The sequence below is a fragment of the Gracilinanus agilis genome, chromosome 2 (assembly GCF_016433145.1).
Source record: "Gracilinanus agilis isolate LMUSP501 chromosome 2, AgileGrace, whole genome shotgun sequence".
NCBI classification, from domain to species: Eukaryota; Metazoa; Chordata; class Mammalia; order Didelphimorphia; family Didelphidae; genus Gracilinanus; species Gracilinanus agilis.
This window is the reverse complement of record NC_058131.1, coordinates 436,029,288-436,053,080: the sequence shown is the minus strand read 5'-3', so window position 1 is coordinate 436,053,080 and position 23,793 is coordinate 436,029,288. Positions and strand designations below refer to the sequence as shown.

General features: G+C 36.2%; 1 protein-coding gene across 1 annotated transcript in view; it reads left to right on the top strand.

Annotated features, from left to right (window-relative positions):
• Positions 1–23,793, top strand: part of TEDC1 (tubulin epsilon and delta complex 1) — a 99,097-nt gene that overhangs the window by 14,248 nt on the left and 61,056 nt on the right. Inside the window, exon 4 of the mRNA XM_044659933.1 lies at positions 8,456–8,608. Within this exon, the coding sequence (XP_044515868.1) occupies positions 8,456–8,608 (153 nt within the window). The remainder of the gene's footprint in view (positions 1–8,455; positions 8,609–23,793) is intronic.

The window sequence follows — 23,793 nt, the reverse complement described above, 5'->3', positions numbered from 1 at the left end:
AGGGTAATAAAGAATCCTCAGTATTTTGTGTACACTTGTCATTGATTCTTTGTTGCGTATGGTCTTTTGTTTCTAAACCCAAACTTCCTATAGCACCATTAGGCAAGTTCAGTTTAGAATCTGGATTATAGAAAGCAGGCTTAAAGAGCATACTCTCATTGAGAGCTTGTAAGTCATTGTCACTATTGCAAATTCCATGTTGGCTTTCATTAAGGGCTTCAGAAATGGAAGTTTGATTTGTTCTATCTTCCACTCTGCTCTTTAAAGAATTGTCAAGCCTCAAATCAGCAATCTCTCCTTCAGTAGTCTCCGGGATTGTATGATAGTTAGATTGTGTTCCCTTCAACACTTCAGGTTCAATTACTGATTCAAAAGCTGATTGTTGTTCCCTATTTTGCCCTACTGTCTTTGTGACTGACATTAGATGATTTTTATTTTTATCAATCACAGTAACAGTCTCGATGTTATGTTCAGCCACACTGATTGTAGAAGAAGGCAACTGTTTCCTATCTCTTCCCCAAAGTTTAGGATGAAATTCTGTAGCTAAGGGGTTGAGAAAGGTGGATTTTGACTTTCCTACACAGCTGCTATCATCTTTTAAATCAGTGGGTCGTTTCTTTAAAATCAAGTTTTTTGCCAACCTCTAGACTTTTTTGCTCTTTAACCTCTAACTGTGACCTTGTGTCTAAAGCAATTGCATGGGAAAGAACTGTTGCATCTAATTCTAAACCCATTTGCAAATTTTCTTGATGTGATTCTTTGCAATGGTTTGATTCATGCTTCCCATCCAATGTGTGTGATATGGAATGAGAAAGCTGATCCCTTATATAACCATCCTCCTTAATACCAAAGATTTCTTTGCACATTTGTGCATTTGCATTATGTCTTCCCATTGCTCATTATCTACCACAGACTTATGTGTATCCTCTGTGTAGATTACTTTAGACACCTTTTCTATTTTGTCTCGATTTCTCATTTTGCTTCCCTCAATTCTCTTAGACTCTGCCACACCCAAATTACACTGATTGATAGTTTTAAATTAGAAATCTCGATTCATAATGATTTTTTCGGTTTTGTGCTCATTTGTATATATCTCTCCATATCATCTAACGAAGGTGTTTGACTGTACTTTTTGCATGTGTGATTGCAGTAAGTATCCGTTTGTTTTTCTTGATTATATGTATTTGATTCCTTATTTCTAGCCCACTTTGAATTATAAAATGTTTTCCTATTATCTCTTTGATTATTGGGTTTTGAAAAATCAATTTGTTGCTTATATCTACAAAAATGAATCACGTGCCCGATTTTCCCACACAAGTAGCATCGGGGTGCTGATTTTGATTTTGGGGTGCTGTTGGCAGGTTGTCTAAACTGGTTTCTACTCGTTTGAAAAGCAAAATTCTTCACCTCTTCGATTTCTTTCTCCCGTCTGGACTGTTTCAATTGCCTCTTCAAGTCTGCTATGATCTCATCTTTCTCATTGTCAGATTGCCTAGCCATTCTCACTTCTTTCTGTTTGGAATCATGTATATATGCTGCATGGTTCCTAATATCCTCCAGTGGTAATGATTCCCACTGTGGACAACTTTGCCTGAAGTAATTTTGTATCGGGATTGAGGTTCCCTTTACAAATTGTCTCCTTATATGATCGATCATATCCTGGGAATGAGTATCTCTTAAGTCCTAATATCGTTTCACCAGCTTCAATAACTCTGTCTAGAAAACTGCTCGGGTGCTCTTCTTCCCCTTGCCTCAGTTTCTCAAATTTTTGCCGTGCATTTGGCCTTTTTGCAAAATTTCTCATTGCTTCAATAAGATCAGCCCTGCATCTTAACAAGTATCTCATGTTGGTGTGTTGAGTGAAATCTAGATCTTGATGTACTAATGGCCATGATTCTAAATTTGGGTTCGTCCTAGTTTCAGTCAGGAATTTTTCCTTTTCCGAGGGAGTGTAAAATTCCCCCAAAAGAAATTCGACATCGTCGAAACTAGGGTTAAAAAGTGTGAACACCCGCTTTAATTCTTTTAAACTTTTGTAAGGTTTTTCGTAGAATTTGGGAAAACGGCGTTTTAAAACCTCCATATCACTAGGAGTGAATGCCTTGTATGTTTTGACATGCACCACCCCCTCTCCAGGTTGCACAACAGTCCTGTCTACTATTGGTAGGACAGAGACCACTGCATTCTGTGTTGGTTGATCTTTCTGTTTCCTTTTTCCCAAAAAATTTTGATTCTACGATTTCAAGTTGTAAGATGGTACGTTTATCGAATTCATTCCCTTCACGTAATTGCCTCAACACTTGGAACAGTAGTTTTATGTTCTCAATTAGTTCCTTGTTATCATTTTCTTGTTTTGAATCAGATGCCTTATGTTAAACAGATGAGTCAGGACCGTTTTTAAAATTGCCAAAAAATGCCATAGAGCCAGAACAATTGCCACTGCTATTGGAATGAAGCATATGCATTCAGCTAAAGTGAATGCAAACCATTTATAATAGTCGTAGATTTCAATTAATTGTTGTATCATGTTTGGTACTTTTACCAGCCAAAATGCACACATTCCCTGCATAAAAGACCAAATAAGCAGCGATAGACTGCTTAATATAAAAATCAATCTTGTGCAATTCATTTTCTTTTTCTATTCTTCAGTAGATAGGTTTCGAATAACTTGGCTCGCCAGAATGTTATGTGGGTAATTTGAGGAAAGATGTTTGGGATAAGGGAAATTGAAAGGAGGATGTTGGAGACTTGCTAAGTGGGTTAATCTCTGTTTCAGGTAGGCTGGGATTAAAGGAGATTCAGAGTATAATAGGACTGAAGTCAGGAGTATAACACAGAAGGGAAACAGAGATCTTTTAGGGAGAAGAGAAGTTAAACTAAACAGACAAACACAGCAGGCTTACAGACTGGGACTTAGACTCAAATACAAGCTGAGGGAAATAGACTAGACTGAAATTAACAAACAGGCTTTAGTTAATTTCACAGGAAGGGACCTATTTTGAAGTAATACCTTCCTTCAAGATGGATGCCTCAGCTTCCCTCTAAGCCTAGAGTATGTTGTCTCTTTCCCTCTTCTTCCCTCTTGATAACTAACAGACAAATTACACTAATAGGGCTATTGAAACACAAAAGGGTTTATTTTGTTTGAAGGATGTTTGTTAGGAAGGGGGATCAAAGGAAAGCCCTATCAGTTGTCTCAGGAGCCTCAGGTGGGGGAAGGGAAGTAAAGATGGAGTCTGAGTAAGGACCTGCCTTTAAACTCAGCTTTACAAAATGCTATGGCTATCTAAAGGGAATAAATGATGATTTGACTAACTATAACTAATGCTGTCAATTAGATAACTCTTCACAGATTTAACTCCTCTCTAATTACTCTCCTTATTAACTTCACAGACACTAAGGTAAGGGAGGGAAGGCAGGGGTGGTATAGGAAAGGAAGATATAAAGGATTTATCTAAAATAATAATTTCTTAAGTAAATATATCAAAGCTAGGCTAAATTTCAATATTAAAGCTAGGTAATCAAAGCAGCTCGCTCATTGACCACCTCCCTCTACGGAAGATCCAGTCAACTGCCCCTTCTCCTCAAGATTCCAAAAGCCTAGCCGCTTTTGGAACTCAGCCAAAGCTAGAAAAAACTATATGACCCCAATTCTGTATACTACAGTAAAGATATTCTTCCTTGGCCAGAAGCATGCTATTCCTAGTTTCCTATTCCTGTATTTTAAACCTGTGGCCCAGAAACCCAAAATCAGTGTTCAGAAACCATCTTTACTAGTATGATAACTAACTTAAGAATATCTTTGGAGTGTCTTAGAGGAAAGGATATCTGTCCATCTTAGGCTACCTTTTCTCCTTTTGAAAGTCGGGGAAGCATTGTTTTCTTACCCATCAGAACAGGGACAGATTTTGCTAAGAACCTGGCTCAGGTTGGTCAAGAGTCAGGGGTTTGCTCTTAGGAAGAAGATGTGAGAGTCTAGTTTTTATGTAGTAAGGAGGGCAAGATAAGGATTCCAGATAGAGAATCCAGGTTTATCCAAGGAACTGAGGGATTGGGCTTGGCCTGGGAAGAATTTTATAGAAAGTTGTAGACTTGAGAAATTTCTGAGAAACATATCACTGAGAGGATCATCAAACCTTTTTCCAGGCATCAAGGAAATTTCCTTGGGACTAAGGAATGTTGATGATCTGAGATAGGGCTTATTCCTATTAAATCTAGTATGGCTCTAGGACTTTAATTACCTTACCTGATTGGGGATAAATCTGAAAAGGAAGACCTGGGGACATGGCTGATATCAACTATTTTGGGTGCTATGGTATGATTGGGTATAGGATTCTAGGCTTCTAAGAATCCTTGTTTTCTGTTTTGAGTTTTCCAGCTCTGGGAAAGCAGCTATATAATAATGGCATTGGTAATATAATATAATAATGGCATTGATTCATGTATTCTTTTATTTTTTCAGAAACATTTACTGAGCACCTATTGTGTGAGAGATTGTGTGTGAGGTACCATAAGAAAGACTGAAAGTATAGTCCTCATGGAGCTTACAGGTTATTAGGAAAGATATGGGTCATATTCACAAACTATAATATATGATACACTGTGTGCCATAAAAGAATTAGAAACAAAAGTGTATTCAAGGATAGAGATTAGAGGAGCTAACTAATAGTTGGGCTAGTAGTGCTTTATAGTTTATTAGCTAACAGATGAGCTAGTCCTTTATAATTTACAGAGATTTCAACAGGAGAAGACTCAATGCAGGGGGGAACATTTCATGCATAGGAAACAGTGTGAGCAAAGGTGTCAAATGGTTAAAATGTACGTATTCTTAGAATGGCCATGAATCCACTTTATCTAAGGAGTTTTTGTGTCATGAGCTCCTTTGGCAATCTGATAAAGACTATGGATCCCTTATTAGAATGTTTTTAAATGAATAAAATAAAATATGTAGAGTTATGAAGGGAACCAATTATATTGAAAGATAGTTATCAAATGTTTTTAAAAAAGCTAGTTCATGAAGCATAGGTTAAGAATCTCTAGTCTAAAATGTAGGCTATATGGAGAACAGTGAGGTAAGATTATAAGAGTTGGGGGTTCTTTGCCTGGGGTCCCGCAAAACTTTAAAGGATTTCATGAAGTTGGATGGGAAAAATTTTATATTATTTTCATTAATCTCTAAATTTAGTAATTCCTTCAATTATGAATATAGACAACAAACTACACTATTGTTAAGCTCAAAGGACAGCCAAAGAAGGCTATGACAAAAAAAAATGAACAAAATATAAGCAAAGTATTAATAGTAAAGGAGGCACGAAGCCCTCCTACTTTTGGGATCCATAATGCAAAAGGCCTTGAATAATAGAATAAAGAATTTGAACTTCATCCTGTAGCCAGTGAGTAACTGAAAGTTTCTGAGCCAATGAATGACCTAACTAGTTATATACATTTAGGAAGATTAATCTGGCTATATGTTCAGCATGGAATGGAATGTGGAAAGAATATTATGGCAAGGAAGACATTGCAACCTGGGGAGAGATTATGAGAGCACGAACTAAGAATCAAGGCTGGGGTAATATACATAGATAAGAGAGGAGAGGTAAGAAATGCAGAAATTCAATCAACATCCTTGATTGGATACTTTCCCTTTCCTCTTTGCTTTTTGGTTCCCTTTTATTGGTTATCTTCTCCCTATAGAATGTAAGTTCCTTGAGGATAAGAATTGTCTTCTTTTTTTTTCCTTTTTTCATATTTCCCATTCCTTGTACAGTACCTAGTGCTTAGGAATTCAGTGAATAAATACTAGTTGGCTGATTATATAACTGTTGGGTCAGAGTAACTCCTACACAAATAATAAGTCTTTTCTTCTCTTTTAAAATGTAGTCTAATTTGATTATTTATTGTTTACCATGCTTAGTGCCTATCAATTTTTTTTTCTTGAGGAAAGCATTTATCATCTAAAGCAGGGGTCGTCAACCTTTTTGGCTGTGAGAGCCATAAACGCCACATTTTTTAAAATGTAATTTCGTGAGAGCCGTACAGTGCTCACAGTGCGTGTCCTGTAACAGCGCCTGAAAAAAAATTGACTTTATGGCTCCTGTAGAAAGAGCCATATCTGGCCCTCAAAAGAGCCAGATATGGCTTGAGAGCCATATGTTGCTGACCCCTGATCTAAAGGTTTTAAATTTCTCTCAGTTCTTCTTCCTGTATCATAGTTTCCCATATATTCTCCCCCTTTGCATTGATATCAAGTATCTGAGTGTATGCTATTTTAATTGAGGGTTTTATCAAATTCTTCCTAGAATTTCTCTCCTTCATCGTTAACAACCAATGTTTGCTCACAAATTGCAATTATTTTCATGGTTGTCTTCTTGTAGATATTTATCATTATTACATTAATATTTGATGATCAAATTATCATATGAAATAATTTCTCATTGGGCTTTTTGTTTCTAAGAAGTACTTGTGAGCCATCCTTATATTTTAAGCTACAACTTTTTATTTTTATTTGGTATCAAAGGATCAAATATTTAGAGTTTGTAGGGGACCTTAGAGGCCATCAAATCAAATCCCTTCAGTTTTAAAGATGAGGAAGCTGAGTTAGAGTTGTTATGTCACTTGTCCATTGTCATATAGATAGCAAATGGCTTTTTTTCCCTGCTTGCCCCATCTCTTATTCATTAGTTCCTTTTTCTTTTTGACTTTTTACCTGGTTATGTAATCTTTCTCTCTCTTTTTTTCCTTAGTCAAGTAGATTCTCTCTTTCTCTCCTTCCCTTCAACTAGTTCTGTTAGTTTTTTTAATGACAATTTTTTGTATCCCTTTTCAAAAAGGATTTTTCTCACTTTTGACATCATTCATCTTCTCTTTCTCTGAACTCTAAGACCCTTTCCCTCTCATCCATGACCCTTATACTTATCATTCTCTTTTCTTTGTATTCCTTATGCAATCAAAACTTCTAAGGTATCCATTCTAAGTTTTCCCATCTAGACACTTTCTCTCACTGACTTGTAGAGCTTGCCCCATAGATTCCCTTTTTCAATTGTGCCATATATCCAGAACAATTCCAGTTATTACAGGTGTCAGAGAGGACACTGCCCATGGTGGGACCCCTCTCTCATCATGTCCCTTATTTATGCAGTCCATCACTAATCTATACCCTTCTCTGCACCTGTTCATTCTCCCATTACCAACTTAGAAAGTTTAATTTTTCCTCCAAAAATGTATTTCCTAATGTTGCTTTGTTGCCTTTGATTAATTGTTTATAATGTATAAAAAGTCTGTCTCCCCCTTACATTCCAGGTTAGGTGTAAGCTGAGGAAGGAGCTTGGTACTGATTTGTCAGGCACTTGCTATGCATTGCTTAATAAATTGATCTGCTTGGATGAACCTTTGTTTCCTTAGTCATTTGTACTGGCAAGCTTCACCAAAAAAACAAAAGACAGACCAATAGATTAGGAATGTAAATAGGCAAAACTGAAGTACAGTCTAGAAGAAAAGTAAAAAACAACAGCATTAATAGGAAATATGCTCTTTCTAAGCAAAAAGCAAAATATACTTGTCTTGGAAACAAGATGCAAAGAGACAACCTAAGGATCATAGGCCTCCTAGAAGAATACAAGAAGACAAAGAATCTTAACAGCATATCACAGGAAATATAGAAGAGACCTTGAATCTTAACAGCATATCACAGGAAATATAGAAGAGACCTTCCCAGAAAATCTGAACATAAAAAGTGAAATTCCAATTGAAAAAATTCACAGACTTCATGAAAAAAACCCAAGACTAATAACTCTAAGATAACATAGTGGTTTAATTTGATAATTCAGTTTAGAAACAAATTCTATAAGTGATCAGGGGAAAGACCCAAGACAAAAAAATGAAATTAGAATAATGTGTGACTATTCCGAATCTGGGCAACTAGGTGACACAGTGGATAGAGTGCTGGGCCTGGAGTTTGGCCTTACATCTCTCCTCAGCAGTGTGAACTTGGGTCTATAAAACTCAATTACTTAAATTGTAAGAGTTTTATTTACATAGTTAGGAGATATATACAGAGTAAGACAGAGCTTCATGGGTAATGAATTACCTGAAGGTTGATGGAATATGCTGAAATTTGGCTAAGCTGCAGGAATTTTCTCTGTACATTTGGAGTTGCTGAATAGGTACCCTGAAAAGACCTGAGCTTTGAGGGTTCCTAAGGCATTGGCTGAAGAGTTGGGGAGAGAGTTGCTTAGGGAAGGTGGTTGGAGACATGGGAATAATAGTGGATGGGCAGGGGACTTGTAGAGAGATGTTACTTTTGGAGATACTGAGGGGGAATAATATGCAGGAGGCAAAGAATGTATGTCTGTGTGTATGTATGTATGTGTATAGGCATGTGTTGTGTATGTCATAATATATCCTGGAAGAGCATTAGTGTGACATTTTCTTGAGAAAGAAATCTATTGTGTTTCAGTGTAAGGACCTGGCCAGATGCCCAGTTCCATTGGCCCTTGGCCCTAAGGGAAGGGTAGACATTCGTTATATTCAGTGGCTGCTTGGGAAACTGCGTTTCCATTGGCGGAGCTTGTATGCAAGCCAGCAAGAACAATGCACCCTCCTGAATAAGGTAAGGTTTGGCCTCTGTATGACTCACCTCATGTTAGCTCCTTACTATGTTTTCCTTTTTTCTTATATAATTTTTTATTGTTCAAGACTGGTCAGTCACTATTTCTGGATACTCTTACATCTAGGTTTTTGTGACATCGATTTCTTTTCATTTTTCTCTTATCTGTCTGTTCTTTTTCAGGCTCATTTACTGGCTCATCTCTTACAACCCCTAATTGTCAGTATCCCTCAAGATTATTCCCAGACTCTTTTCTTTTCCCTCTCTATTATCTTGCTTGGTGATGTCATCAATTCCCATGGGGCCAATTATATTTCTCCAGATCTATCTCTTGATCCCTAATAATTTCTCTGCTGAGCTACAGTTACACATCTCTAACTACCTCTTGAACATCTCCAACTGAGTGTCCCATAGACATCTCAAACTCAACTCAACCTGTCCAAAATGAACCTTCTTATCTATTCCCTCCTTAACCCTCTCTCTTCTGAAATTATTTTTAGTTTCATAACCTCTTTTGTATAACACCTTTTCTTCATTCCTACCACCACAACCCTAATTCAGGCCCTTATCACTTCTCACCTAGACTACTGCAATCTAACTGGACTTTCTGCCTCAAATCTCTACCTACTTAATACCCTCATCTCTTATCAGCTGCTAAGGTGATTTTTCTAATCTAGGTCTAGATTTTCTAATCTAAATCCAACCATGTCACTTCTCTGCTTGTTCTCTATCAGTCCTAGTATCAAAAAAATAATCTATTTGTTATTTAAAGCTTTGCCTAATGATGCCCTGTATAATTTTTCTATATTTTCTTATGCCTTACTCTCTACCATGAACTCTATGATCAAGGTACACTGACTTTATTTACACATAACACTTATTTTTCCATTTTTGCCTGTTCTAACTTTTTCTCTCCTTCCTGGATGTTTTACCTCATCACATCTTCTTCTTAGTTTTACCTTTCCTTCAAGACTCAGCTCAAAATCCAGTCATCTGCCAGGGACCAGGAAAGGTATTAGTAGCGAAAACTTTTCTCTTTCAAATTACCTCATTTACTTTGTTTTCTGTGTACCTATTTATTTTCATGTTGTCTTCTCTGTTTGAATGTATGATCCTTGAGGGCAAGGACTGTTTTTTGACTTGCCATATATTATAGAAAAGGATTGCATATGAAAACATAAATCTGTATTATGTATAGCCTTTAAAAACAAATAAAAATCAAATGAGTGAATAGATTGTGATATTGGAATATAATGGATTATGTTATTAGAAATGACAAACAGAAATGTAAAGAAAATAAGAGAAACATATGAAGAGATAAGAAGAGAACATGATTACACTAAATACTATGATTACACTAAATAGTATGATACATACTATGATTACACTAAAAATTAATAGCCATAAAATCTAGAGAAAAGTGTCAAAACAAATCCAAAGAGAACTCAAAAGTAGAGGATGTGTTTATATTTACACACATATATAACTTACATATTTTTAAACAAATTGTAAGTAATGTAGAGTTTATGGTTTAGCACATAATTTTTATGCATTTGTTTATTTAAGAGGTTTTTATTGTTGTTGGTTACATAATATAAATTTTATAATTGAAAAATTGAAAAAAATTCCAACATTTTAAATTCAAACCTCTTTCCTTTTCTGTGATCTTTTTCCTGTCAAAAAATTTCAATCACTCTATTCTCTTTTTCCAGTATTTCCACTATCCCTATAAACTGTATAATCTTATATAAATATCCCAACCCCTGCCTCCTTGTAACAAATTAGCATAGTTAGGCAAAACATATCTGTGCACTTGCCATGTTAGAAAATGCATATCTCATTCTATACCCTATGTATGTGCTCTCTCTCAGTTTTTGCCCCTCAGTTTTGTGTCACATAGCTTCCTATTCTCCCCTTCCCCAAAACAACAGCAGCAAAAGACAAAAATGCTAAAAAAAATGATATTGAAAATAAAAATAGCAGGCAGGTATAGTAGTTATAATCTCTGATAGAGTTGGGGCTAAAATAGATAATGGAAGGGATGAATAGGGTAACTATATTATGTTGGGTAGTAATAATGAAGCATTATTAGTATCAGACCTGTATGCACTACATGTTATAGCACCTTAATTCTTGAAGGAAAAACTAAATGAGATACAGATGGAGATAAATAACAAAATTTTGTTATTGTTGCAACATTATAATTATTATATGAATTGTTTTCATTATTGTCTATTTCACTCAACCAGTTCATATATGACTTTTTGAATTTTTTTTCTTAAATTTTATTTATTTTAAAATATTTTTCCATGTTTACATGATTCATTTTCTTTCCTTCCCCTCTTTCCTCCCCCCTTCCCTGAGTCTACACACAATTCCACTAAGTTGTACAAATGTTGTCACTTGATACCTATTTCCATATTATTAATTTTTGCTATGGAGTGATTTTTTTTTAAACCTAGTCCCCAAATCACATACCCATATATACATGTGATAAGTGATGTCATATGTTTTGCTTTTGCATTTCTACTCCCATAGTTCTTTTTCTCAATGTGGATAGCATTCTTTTACATAAGTCCTTAAGGAGTGTTATGGAGAATATAAACCCTTGTATTGATTGATATCGGTATCAATAGTTGTTGGTGGTTATGGACAAGAATTGAGGTTGTAGATTTTAAAATTAATATTTAATACCTCTAAAATATGATATGTATAATGATTTATTAATATTAAATTACAGAGCTAGAGAAATGGGGGGAACCTTTCCCACTCACCCCAAAGAGGCTTGCCCCACCAGCACTACTCACCACACTGTCCACATGCAAGAGAGAGAGGCTGTGGCACAGCAAAACCCAAATTAAATACAGACCGTGAAACCCATGCACATATATATACAATGCAAAAGGAATTGTGGGTAATACGGAGAGGGAGTTTGGGTAATGTAGTTTCAGGGGTTCAAGATCTTCCAACTTTACATTCCCCTCTGTGATCCTTTGGGAGACTAGGCTTCCCCAGTGGATCATGAAAACATAATCAAATTAAAATTTACAATAATTCAGAGATAAAAGGGAAATAAAAGGGAGAAAGAACAAAACCATGTTAGATGCATTGACAAAAAGCCATTTAGGGGGCAGTCCCCTTTATGGCATAAGTGTGTCCATTCAAAATAAATATATTCAACACTCCCCTTTCTCCCCCAAAGTTCATATTCGCCATGTCTTGAGTTCACTCTGGATCTTCTGGTACAGCGTGTGGTCTCTGCAGGCATCTTCATGGTGCCTTCTAGATTCTGGGAGGTGGTCTTCTGTTCTAAATTAGAGTCAAATTCAAGTCCAAATTCACAGCAATAGCATAGTTTCCCCTGAGGAGAATAACTATTCATTCCCCCCCTGAAGAGGATACAGGGATACACATAGGAATCACACAGGAATACATGGTCAAGTCATAAGGTATAAAAATCAATTATCAAAAACATCAGAGTCCAAAGAAATAAAAAAAGAACAATAACCTCTGAGGGAAATATAGGATATTAAAAAATGTGAAGAAAGAAAAATTCTAGGAAAAAGAAAGAAAAAAAAATCACAAATCACAGGGCTGATCCTGTTGTTAACAGTTGGAGAAAAATGGCTGGTCTTGACAGTTGAAGGAAAAACTGCTCAGACTGGTTATATTTAAAAAAAGAATCTATTTATTGTAACTTTGAGAATGTAAGAAAGGAAAAGGAAAAGGAAACAGAAAGGTAATTGTTAGGGTCCGAGTGGATGACCACCAAAGGAGCACATGGAGACAATGCAATTCAAGCAAAGGGAAAGCACACTGGGGAGCTCAGCAAGAGAGTTCCAAGGTAGCTTAGCCAGGGAAGAGTTTATATATGTTTCAGGGTTTCGGTCTGGTGCTTATGGGGAAACAGGACTTTTGCCCTGAAGACAGTGGGGTGCTGACATACTTAGGGGCCTTGTAATTCCTGGAACTTTGCCTGGAGCATTCTATGGTTTATAAGAGAGTAAGGGTCGGTTGACCAGTAGGTATGTGAGGTAAGGGTCAGTCGACTGGTTTCAGTCTTAATCATTTACTCTACTACATAATTATAGGAGATAAATTTCCCTATAAATACTAATCTACATCCCCAAACCCCCAAATCTATCTCTTACGAGACGTCTTCTCCCTTGACAGAATCGAGGCTAACTTAACTACACTGCCTGACTAAAATAAAAATCTAACTTACTAAGCCTATTTCCAAAACAATGAACTTAAATATTTATACAAAATCTGCAAGCTTCTCTCTCTCTCCAGTCAAGATAAAAACTCTGCTTGTCAGAGTCATATCATAGACTGCTTTCTCTCCTAGCAGCTGCACTCTGGTACCCCCAGAGGAGTTCTCAAGAACTGCACAGTAACTGCTCTGCTTTCTGACCTTTCCAACCTTCTTCAGTATCAAGATGTCTCCAAATCAATCTCCACCAAATTCCTCAAAGATGATCAGAGGAAAAACCAATCAACCTCTGAGTCCCAGAAGTGTGTCATTTTTTCCAACTGCCTCTCCTAAGACACTCTGGAAATTCTCTACCTCTTACCTACTCAGAATTCCATGGCAATCTTAAAGTACCATTAGAAAATCTCAAATCTCTTCATAAACCCTACATTTGGCTACAATATATTCTCAATTAGGCTAATTAACAAATAACTCATTACAGGAGCGTCCTGGCTTGTTTCACTGCTACTAGTAGCAAAATCCTTTACATCAGATTTTTCCACAGTGTTTTACTTTTTGGGTATAAAGTTCTGGTTCTGCTCATTTTATGCTACATCAGTTCAATGAAGTTCTCCCAGTTCATATGGAAAACTTCCAGATCATCAGTCCTACAGCACAATAGTATTCTATCACTATCATGTACCACAATTTGTTCAGCCATTCCCCAATCAAGGGACACACCCCCATTCTCCAATTTTTTGCCACCAAAAAGGGCATGGCTGTGAATATTTTGGTACACGTATTTTTCCCTATTATCTCTTTGGGATACAAACTCAGCAGTGGTATTGCTGGATCAAAGGGCAGGCATTCTTTTAAAGCCCTTTGGGCATAATTTCAAATTGCCTTCCAAAATGGCTGTTTTAATTCACAACTCCACTAGCAATGCATTAGTGTCCCAATTTTGCCACATACCCTCCAACATTTGTTATTTTCCTTTACTGTCATATTGGCTAGTCTGTTAGATGTGAAGTAGTACCTCAGAGTTGTTTTGATTTGCATTTCTCTAATTATGAGAGATTTAGAACACTTATTCCTGTGCTTATTGATAGTCTTGATTTCTTTATCTGAAAACTGTCTATTCATGTCACTTGCCCATTTATCAGTTGGGGAGTGGTTTGATTTTTTGTACAATTGATTTAACTCCTTATAAATTTGAGAAATTAGACCTTTGTCAGAATTTTTTGCTATAAAAATTTTTCCCCAGTTTGTTGCTTACCTTCTAATTATGGTTGCATTGGTTTTGTTTGTATAAAACCTTTTTAACTTAATGTAATCAATATTATTTATTTTACATTTTCCAATATTCTCTATCTCTTACTTGGTCTTAAAATCTTTCCTTTCCCATAGATCTGACAGGTATACTATTCTATGTTCATCTAATTTACTTATAATTTCCTTCTTTATATTTAAGTCATTTACCCATTCCAAATTTATCTTGGTATAGGGTATGAGATGTTGATCTCCAATATTATTTTTCAATTTTCCCAGCAGTTTTTGTCAAATAGTGGGTTCTTTGGGTTTATTGTACACTATCTTGCTACTGTCATTTACTCCAAATCTATTCCATTGATCCTTCCTTCTCTCTCTTTGCCAGTACCATATTGTTTTGATGACTACTGCTTTATAGTACAGTTTAAGATCTAGTATTGCTAGGCCCCCATCCTTCACATTTTCTTTCATTAGTTTCCTTGATATTCTTGATCTTTTCTTCTTCCAAATGAACTTTATTATAAATTTTTCTAATTCTATAAAAAACATATTGGTAGTTTGATAGGTATGGCTCTGAGTAAGTAAATTAATTTGGGTAGGATTGTCATTTTTTATTAGCTCATCCTACTCAAGAGCAATTGATGTTTTTCCAATTGTTTAGATGTACTTTTATTTGCACTTGTACTTGTTTTGTAGTTATGTTCATATAATTCCTGAATTTGTCTTGGCAAGTAGATTCCCAGGGGTTTTATCTTGTCTGGAGTAATTTTTTTTTAAACCCTTAACTTCTGTGTATTGGCTCCTAGGTGGAAGAGTGTTAAGGGTGGGCAATGGGGGTCAAGTGACTTGCCCAGGGTCACACAGCTGGGAAGTATCTGAGGCCGGATTTGAACCTAGGACCTCCCGTCCCTAGGCCTGACTCTCAATCCACTGAGCTACCCAGCTGCCCTTGTCTGGAGTAATTTTAAGTGGAGTTTCTCCTTCTAACTCTTGCTGCTGGGTTTTGTTGGAAACCTATAGGAATGCTGATGATTTTTGTGGATTTGTTTTGTACCCTGCAACTTTGCTAAAGTTATTTTTTCTACTAGTTTTTTAGTTGATTTTCTTGTATTCTCAATGTATACCATCATGTCATCTGCAAAGAGTGATAATTTAGTTTCCTTATTGCCTACTTTAATCCCTTTACTTTCTTTTTCTTTTCTAATTGCTACTGCTAGCATTTCTAGTACAATATGTGAAAGAAAATTCATTACTCTATTGTTTGTCTTGAGTTAACACTAACTTAAGTACCCCTATTTAGTAGCTCACTAGACTTGAAGACAGGATTAACTCTCCTTTTTCTACTTTTAAATTGAATCAACAAAAGATTGAACACGTACTTAGTAGTAGGTGAGAAGCTAGCAAGGTACTTAGAGAATTCACAAGTCACTTACTTAGAGAGCTTCACCCTTTTAATTCAGTCCCAAACTTGTGACTCCTATGATCAGAATTGATACTTTCAGAAGCCTTTGATAAGAAGTGATACCTTCAGAGGATGAGAGGTGTGAATTCCACAGACACTGCCCCCTGGGCAATGCTAGACAATTTGGAAACTGTGATTGGTCCCTGTGAAGAGCAGGGACAAGAAGTCACCATAAAAGCAAGCCTCAAACTCCCTCAGAGCAAATTGTCTTTGAGAAGATTGTCTGAAGAGATTGTCTTCTGGAGATAGTCTTCTAACTGGGAAGAGTCTGTGAAGGAGCTTTGCTGGAGACTGCGCTTGGATCGTTAGCTTGGAGCTTGGCTTCAACTTAGACTCTGACACCTGAACTACTTTGTTGGGTGAGTGAAAGGCTGACTCCTTTCCTAGTTTCCTAAGAGACTAGCTTCCATCTTGGAGGATGCCTCGTGGTTACTCACTACCAGCCTTCCTGGTTGAGAGCTAATTAAACTCTGCCTGGATTAAACAGACCCAGAGTAAACATTTAGGTTGATAGGATACATAACCTCTCTAACCTCTTCACATTTCTCTCTTTTTTGTTTCCTCTCCATTTTGTAAATATTTGTAAATAAATTTCTGACTTGAGACATAATAAATATTGGTGACCATAATTTCATAAAATTATTTTCCAACCATTAAATTTAACCCTTACAAATATTAAATAGTAGTGATAATAATGGGCATCCTTGCTTCACTCCTGATTTTATTGAGAAGGCATCTTACTTATCCCCATTGCAGATGATACTTGCTGATGGTTTTAAATAAATACTGCTTATTATTTTGAGGAAAGGCCCTTCTATTCCTATACTTTCTAGTGTTTTCAGTAGGAATGGGTGTTTTGTCAAAGGCTTTTTCTTCATCTATTGAGATAATCATGTGATTTCTATTAGTTTGGTTGTTGATATGATCAGTTATGTGGATGGTTTTCCTAATATTAAACCATCCTTGCATTCCTGGTATAAATTCCACTTGGTCATAGTGAATAATCCTTGTGATAACTTGTTGTAGCCTTTTAGCTAGTATTTTATTTAATATTTTTGGACCTATGTTCATTATGGATATTGATCTATAGTTTTCCTTCTCTATTTTTGGTCTTCCTAGCTTTGGAATCAGTACCATATTTGTATAATAAAAAGAATTTGGTAATATTACTTCTTTGCCTATTTTGTCAAATAGTTTGTATAGTATTGGGATTAGTTCTTCTTTAAATGTTTGATAGAACTCACTTGTGAATCCATCTGATCTTGAGGATTTTTTTCTTATGGAGTTCTTTGATGGCTTGTTCAATTTCTTTTTCTGATACAGGATTATTTAAGCATTCTATTTCCTCTTCGGTTAATCTAGGCAATTTATATTTTTGTAAATATTCATCCATTTTACCTAGATTGCCATATAATTGGGCAAAATAGTTCTTAATAATTACCTCTTCATTAGAGGTAGCACCCTTTTCATTCATGATACTGTTAATTTGGTTCTCTTCTTTCTTTTTCTTAATTAGATTAACCAATACTTTGTTAACCAATCTGTTTTATTTGTTTTTTCATAGTAGCAGCTCCTCATCTTATTTATTAGTTCAATGGTTCTTTTATTTTCAATTGTATTACTTTCTCCTTTGATTTTTAGGATTTCCAATATGGTCTTTATCTGAAGGTTTTTAATTTATTCTTTTTCTAGTTTTTTTAGTTGCATGCCAATTCGTTAATCTCCTTTTTCTCTCTCTTTGTTAATATGGGTACTGCGGGATATACATTTTCTCCTGAGTATTGCTTTTGCAGTATCCCAAAAATTTTGATATGTTGTTTCTTCATTGTCATTCTCTTCAATGAAATCATTGTTATTATGATTTGTTCTTTAACCAACTAGTTTTGGAAAATCAGATTATTTAATTTCCAATTAATTTTTGATTTGCCTCTCAACGTACTCTTTTTTTTTTTTAAACCCTGACCTTCTGTCTTGTAGTCAATACTGCGTATTGGCTCCAAGGTGGAAGACTGGTAAGGGTAGGCAATGGGGGGTCAAGCGACTTGCCCAGGGTCACACAGCTGGGTAGTGTCTTAGGCCAGATTTGAAAATAGGACCTCCTGTCTCTAGGCCTGGCTCTTAATCCACTGAGCTACCCAGCTTCCCCCTCTCAATGTACTCTTATTAATTACAATTTTTATTCCATTATGATCTGAAAAAGTTGCATTTATTATTTCTGCATTTTTTGCATTTGTTTGCAATGTTTTTATGCCCTAGTATATGGTCAATCTTTGTGAATGTACTATGTGCTACTGAAAAGAAGATGTATTTCTTTTTATTTTCCTCCATATATCTATTAACTCTATTTCTTTCTTAGTTATTTTGTGGCTTGATAGAGGAAGGTTGAGGTCTCCCAGTAATATAATTTTTCTATTTCCTCCTTAAGCTCCAATAGTTTTTCCTTTAAAAATGTGGATGCTGTTCAATTTGGTGCATACATGTTTAGTACTGATAATTCTTCATTGTCTGTACTGCCTTTTATCAGGGTGTAGTTACCTTCCTTATCTTTTAATCAGATCTATTTTTACTTTGGTTTTGTCAGATATCATGATTGCAACTCTTGCCTTCTTTTTCTCTGTTGATGCCCAATAAATTCTGCTCTAGCCTCTTACCTTTACTCTGTGTGTGTCTGCCTGCCACATGTGTGTTCCTTGTAGACAACATATGGTAAGATTTTGGTTTTTAATCCACTCTGCTATCTGCTTTCGTTTTATGGGTGAGTTCATCCCATTCACGTTCAGGGTTATGATTACCACCTGTGTATTCCCCATCATTTTTATTTCCTCTTTTAGTCCTACCCTTTCTTCTTTCACTATATCCTTCTACACCAGTGTTTTACTTCAGTCCCCCGTTTCCCCACCCTTATTTTACTGTCCTTCCCACCCTCTCCCTTCTATTCCCCTCTTATTTTTCTTTAAGGCTATTAATCTCTCCTCCCCCCAACCTTTCCCTTCCTTTTAATACTCCCCATCCCACTTCCCCCACTTCGTTATTTCCTCTCTGTTTCCCTGTAGGGTAAGATATACTTCTATACCCCAATAGATCTGGCTGTTCTTCCCTCTCAGAACTTATTCCACTGAGAGTAAGGTTTAAATAATACCTATTATGACTCTCTTCCTCCTCTTCTTATACTAGTATTCCCTCCCCACTCTCCAATCTACCTTTTTATTGGTATAATTTATCCTATTTTTCTTCTTCCTTCAAGTTTCTCTTGGTATTATCCTCTTCCCCCCTTTTTAAAATATCATCTTAAACAACTTAGTATCACAACCTCTGAATAATTCTTGTCTGTTATGATAATGAAAACAATTTTCAAGTTATAGGTATCATTTTTTCATATAAAAATATAATCAATTTAACCTTACTGAAGCCCTTAAAAATCCGCCCCCTCTCCCCTTATTTACCTTTTTATGGTTCTCTTGAATTTTGTATTTGGACATCAGATTTTCCATTTGGTTCTAGTCTTTTCTTTAGGAATGCTTGGAAATCTTCTGTTTTGTTAAATGCCTATACTTTCCACTGAAAGTGTATTCAGTTTTGATGGTTACTTGATTTTTGGTTATAGATCCAATTCTCTTGCTTTCCTGAATATCATATTCCAAGCCTTGTGCCCCTTTAGTGTGGAGGCTGCTGGATCTTGTGTAATCCTGACTGGGGCTCCTTGATATCTGAGTTCGTTCTGACAGTTTGTAATATTTTCTCTTTGGCCTGGAAGCTCTTGATTTGGCTATTACATTCCTGGGGGTTATCTTTTGAGGATTTAATGTAGGGGGGAGTGTGACCTATGGATTCTTTCAATGTCTGTTTTGCCCTTTTGTTTTAAAAACGGCAGTTTTTTTTGTATAATCTCTTGTAATATGATGTCAAGGCTTTTATTTTGTTCCAGGCTTTCTGGTAGATCAATAATTCTCAAATTGTCTCTCCTGGATCCGTTTTCCAGGTCATTTGTCTTTTCAGTGAGATATTTGATATTTCCTTCTATTTTTTCATTCTTTTGATTTTGCTTTATTAATTCTTATCATCTCGTGAGATCATTAGCTTCTACTTGCCCAATTCTAGTCTTTAAAGATTGATTTTCAGCTATAATCTTTTGATTTTCCTTTTTTGGTTTGGTCTATCCTACTTTTCATGGCTTCCAGCAGCTCAATTTTGATCTCCAATTTGCTCGTTACTTCATTTGATTTCTGTGCCTCTTTTAAGCTGTTACTTTGTTTTTGTATTACTTTCTTTTTCCCACTTTTCTTCCCATTTTTCTTCTATCTTTCTTGGTTCCTTTTTTTTTTTTTTAAATTCTTAGTCACCTTTATTTAAGGGATTTGATATTTAATAAATCTTTTTTTATCTTTGAAAAATGTATTTAATTAATAAATTTAGGGTATTTTCCTGTGGTTACAAGATTCATGTTCTTTCCCTCCCCTTCCCTACCCCCTTCTCATAGCCAACCCATAATTCCACTGGGTTTTACATGTGTCATTGATCAAAACATATTCCTTACTATTGATATTTGCACTAGGGTGATTGTTTAGAGTCAATATCCCCAATCATTTCTCTGTAAACCCATGAGATAAAGCAGTTATTTTTCCTCTGTGTTTCCACTCCCAGAGTTCTTCCTCTGAATGTGGATAACATTCTTTCTTATAAGCCCCTCCGAGTCATCCTGGATGACATTGCTGCTAGTAGAGAAGTCCCTTATACTGGATTGTACCATAGTGTATCAGCATCTGTGTATATGGTTTTCCTTCTCCCTTCACTCTGCATCAGTTCCTGGAGGTCATTCCAGTTCACCTGGAACTCCTCCAGTTCATTATTCCTTTGAGCACAATAGTATTCCATCACCAACAGATACCACAATTTATTCAGCCATTCCCCAGTTGAAGGGAATCCCCTCATTTTCTAATTTTTTGCCACCACAAAGTGTGCAGCTATAAATATTTTTGTGCAAGTCTTTTTCCCTATTATCTCTTTGGGGTACAAACCCAGCAGTGATATCAGTTCCAAATTGCCATCCAGAATGGTTGGATGAATTCACAATTCCACCAGCAATGCATTAAAGTCCCAATTTTGCCATATCCCCTCCAATATTCATTAATTTTCTTTGCTGTCATTTTAGCCACTCTGCTAGGTGTCAGGTATACCTCTGAGTTTTTTCGATATGCATTTCTCTAATTACAAGAGATTTAAAACACTTTCTCATGTGCTTATTGATAGTTTTGATTTCTTTATCTGAAAATTGCCTGTTCATGTCCCTTGCCCATTTATCAGTTGGGGAATGGCTTGATTTTTTGTACAATTGGTTTAGTTCCTTATATATTTGAGTAATTAGACCTTTGTCAGAGTTTTTGGTTATAAATATTTTTTCCCAATTTGTTGATTCCCTTCTAATTTTTTTGAATTGGTTTTGTTTGTACAAAACCTTTTTAATTTAATGTAATCAAAATTCTTTATTTTACATTTTGTAATTTTTTCTAACTCTTCCTTGATTTTAAAATCATTCCTTTCCCAAAGATCTGATAGCTATTCTGTGTTCACCTAATTTATTTATAGTTTTCTTCTTTATGTTCAATTCCTTCACCCATTCTGAATTTATCTTGGCATAGGGTGTGAGATTTTGATACAGACCAGTCTCTCCCATACTGTTTTCAAATATTCCCAAAAGTTGGGATCTTTGGGTTTATTATACCCTGTCTTTCTTAGGTCATTTACCCCAAGTCTATTCCACTTATCTTCCCTTCTGTCTTAGCCAGTACCATATTTCTTACTTTGTTCTCAAACTCCTTTTTGAGTTCCTGGAGGGGTTGTCACCAATTTTAATTTATTTTTTTTTTGGAAAGTTTGGATGTGTTTGCTTTTTTTTTTAATTCTCTGCTGTTGCTTCTGTATTTTTCTCCTTTTCTCCATAGAAATTATCCAGGGTCAAGAGTTTTTTTTGCTGTTGCTTATTTATTTTGCCACTAGTGGATTGGGGTTCCTGCATGTTGATTGCTTTCTTAGCTTATGTCTTGCAGGGCTTTGCCTTGGTAGTATCTTCCCTCCCCAATCAGAAGCCTGAATGAGGGCAGGCAAATTTGTGATGTTTTTTGTGTAGAGCACTTTAAAGCATTTTGCCCCGAGGCTATCTTTCCAGCTCCTGCTACTTTGGCTGGGGCCAGCCTTGCTTCTGCCCAAGCTCTGTGCTCTGCTCCCCATGTTCCACACTCCTCAGCCTTGGGTTTCAAGTCTTGCTGCCAAGGCCTTGCACTGCCCTCAGGTGTAAGTCTGTGGTGCCCTCAGCCAGTCCCTGAGAATTTAGAGATTTCCCCAGCCCTCTGGCCTGGTAGATGGTGTGGGGGCAGAGTGATCAGCTTGTGCTTTGATAAGTGCAGTTTTGCCCCCTTACAGTGTGGAAATCCCCAGACATTTACTACCTTTAAGGCTTCGTCCAGTAGGACAACCCCTTTATTCATCTGATTTTGATTTCTATTCTTTTGAGACGTTTTGTAATGATTGATAGGAGATTCAGAAGCTTCCTGCTACTATGCTGCCATCTTAGCTCTGCCTCTGGATTTTTTGAATCCATGTCTTTCATTATTCCTTATGGCTCACTATTCTTCTATTACCTCCATATACTGTATATAGCCACTCTCCAGTTGATTGGCACCTTCTTAGTTTCTAGTTCTTTGCTAAAACAAAAATTTGTACATATAAGTCTGTTCCTTCTTTCTTTGATCTCTTTGTGGCATATGTTTAGTAGTGAGTATTGCTGGGTCATAGTTTAGTGACTTTGGGTATAATTCAAAATTACTTTCCAGAATTACACAACCCCATCAATAGAGAGTTAGTGTACCTGTCCTTCCACATCTTCCAAAAATTTTTCTTTTTTTTTTTTCCTCCCAATATTTGCTAATCTTATGGTTATGAGGTGGAATCTTTGAATTGTTTTAATTTGCATTTCCCTTAACTAGTGTTATAATTATGGGAGGTCTCTTGTATCTATTTGAGATGGTAGAAATGATGTACAGAGAGGAATAAGATGACACTTCTCCTTTATAACAGTTGCCCAGGCAGGATCCTTCAGGTTAAGAGAGGTTTATCCTTTAGGACCCACCTGGGGTTAATTGATATATTGATTTGGGCTCTTTCAGCTAGGATAACGATATTCTGACTGTGTTGTCTCCCTTCCCAAACAAGCTTTGAAACTGATTTAGGAAGGTACTTCAAACTTTATATATTAAACAAGAAGGATGAGGGTAAGGAATGTGGTATAGGAGACCCTACTTTAATTGTTACTAATGAAACTCTCAACTGCTGGCAAATGAAGAATCAATGTAGCTTCCCTCTGGTTCAGCCTGGCCAGGACTAAACCAGAGTAGGTAAACTGCTGGGAAATCTTCAGCTTCTTCTTCAGTAGATCTTCAGCCTTAACAGTTGAGTTATGTCCTCCCTTTCTACCCTCTTCTTCATCTCCTGCCCACTTCCCGGATCCCTCCCGGGCCCTGGGAAACCTAGATATCTAGATGATGAAACTCCTAATCTCTAGGGGCAGTAGACACCAAGGTGGTGGTCAAATACAGGTTGGAAACGGTATATCAAGTACAGGAAGAGTTTGCAGAGAGATGTTTGCACCCTCTCACTCCAAGACCAGGATCCACCGATCTCCAGCCTCAGCATAGGTCAAAGACCCAGAATCTCTCCTCAGGGTTCTCAACTGCCCCCTCCTGCCTCTCGCATGCCTCCCTGGGAACATTCTATCCAACTGACTTATTTGTCAATCAAAGGTGAACTTCAAGCTCCCAGAGATTCAATATAACACTAGTGATTTGGAACATATTTTCATATGGTTTTCGATACCTTGGTTTTCTTTCCATTAAACTCAGTCTTCATAGCCTTTGATCTTTTATTTATTGAGAAGTGACTGTTATTCTTATAAACTTGAATTAGTAGTTTGCACATGCAGAAGCTTTTTAACTTTATGTAACCAAAAGTGTGTTTTTACCATTATCCTTTCAATCTCTTTAGTTAAGAACTCCCCGATTCCCCCTTTAGATGGTAGCAATTTCATATAAATTTTACATGTGCAATCATGTAAAACATTTTTCCACATTAATCCTTTTGTGGAAGGAAACTCAAATAGAAAAAAAATTGAGAAAGTGAAAAAAGTTTGCTTTGGTCTAGATTCAGATAGTTCTTTTTCTCTGGAAATAGCTGGAATTTTTTATCATGAATCCTTTGGGATAGTTTTGGATCATT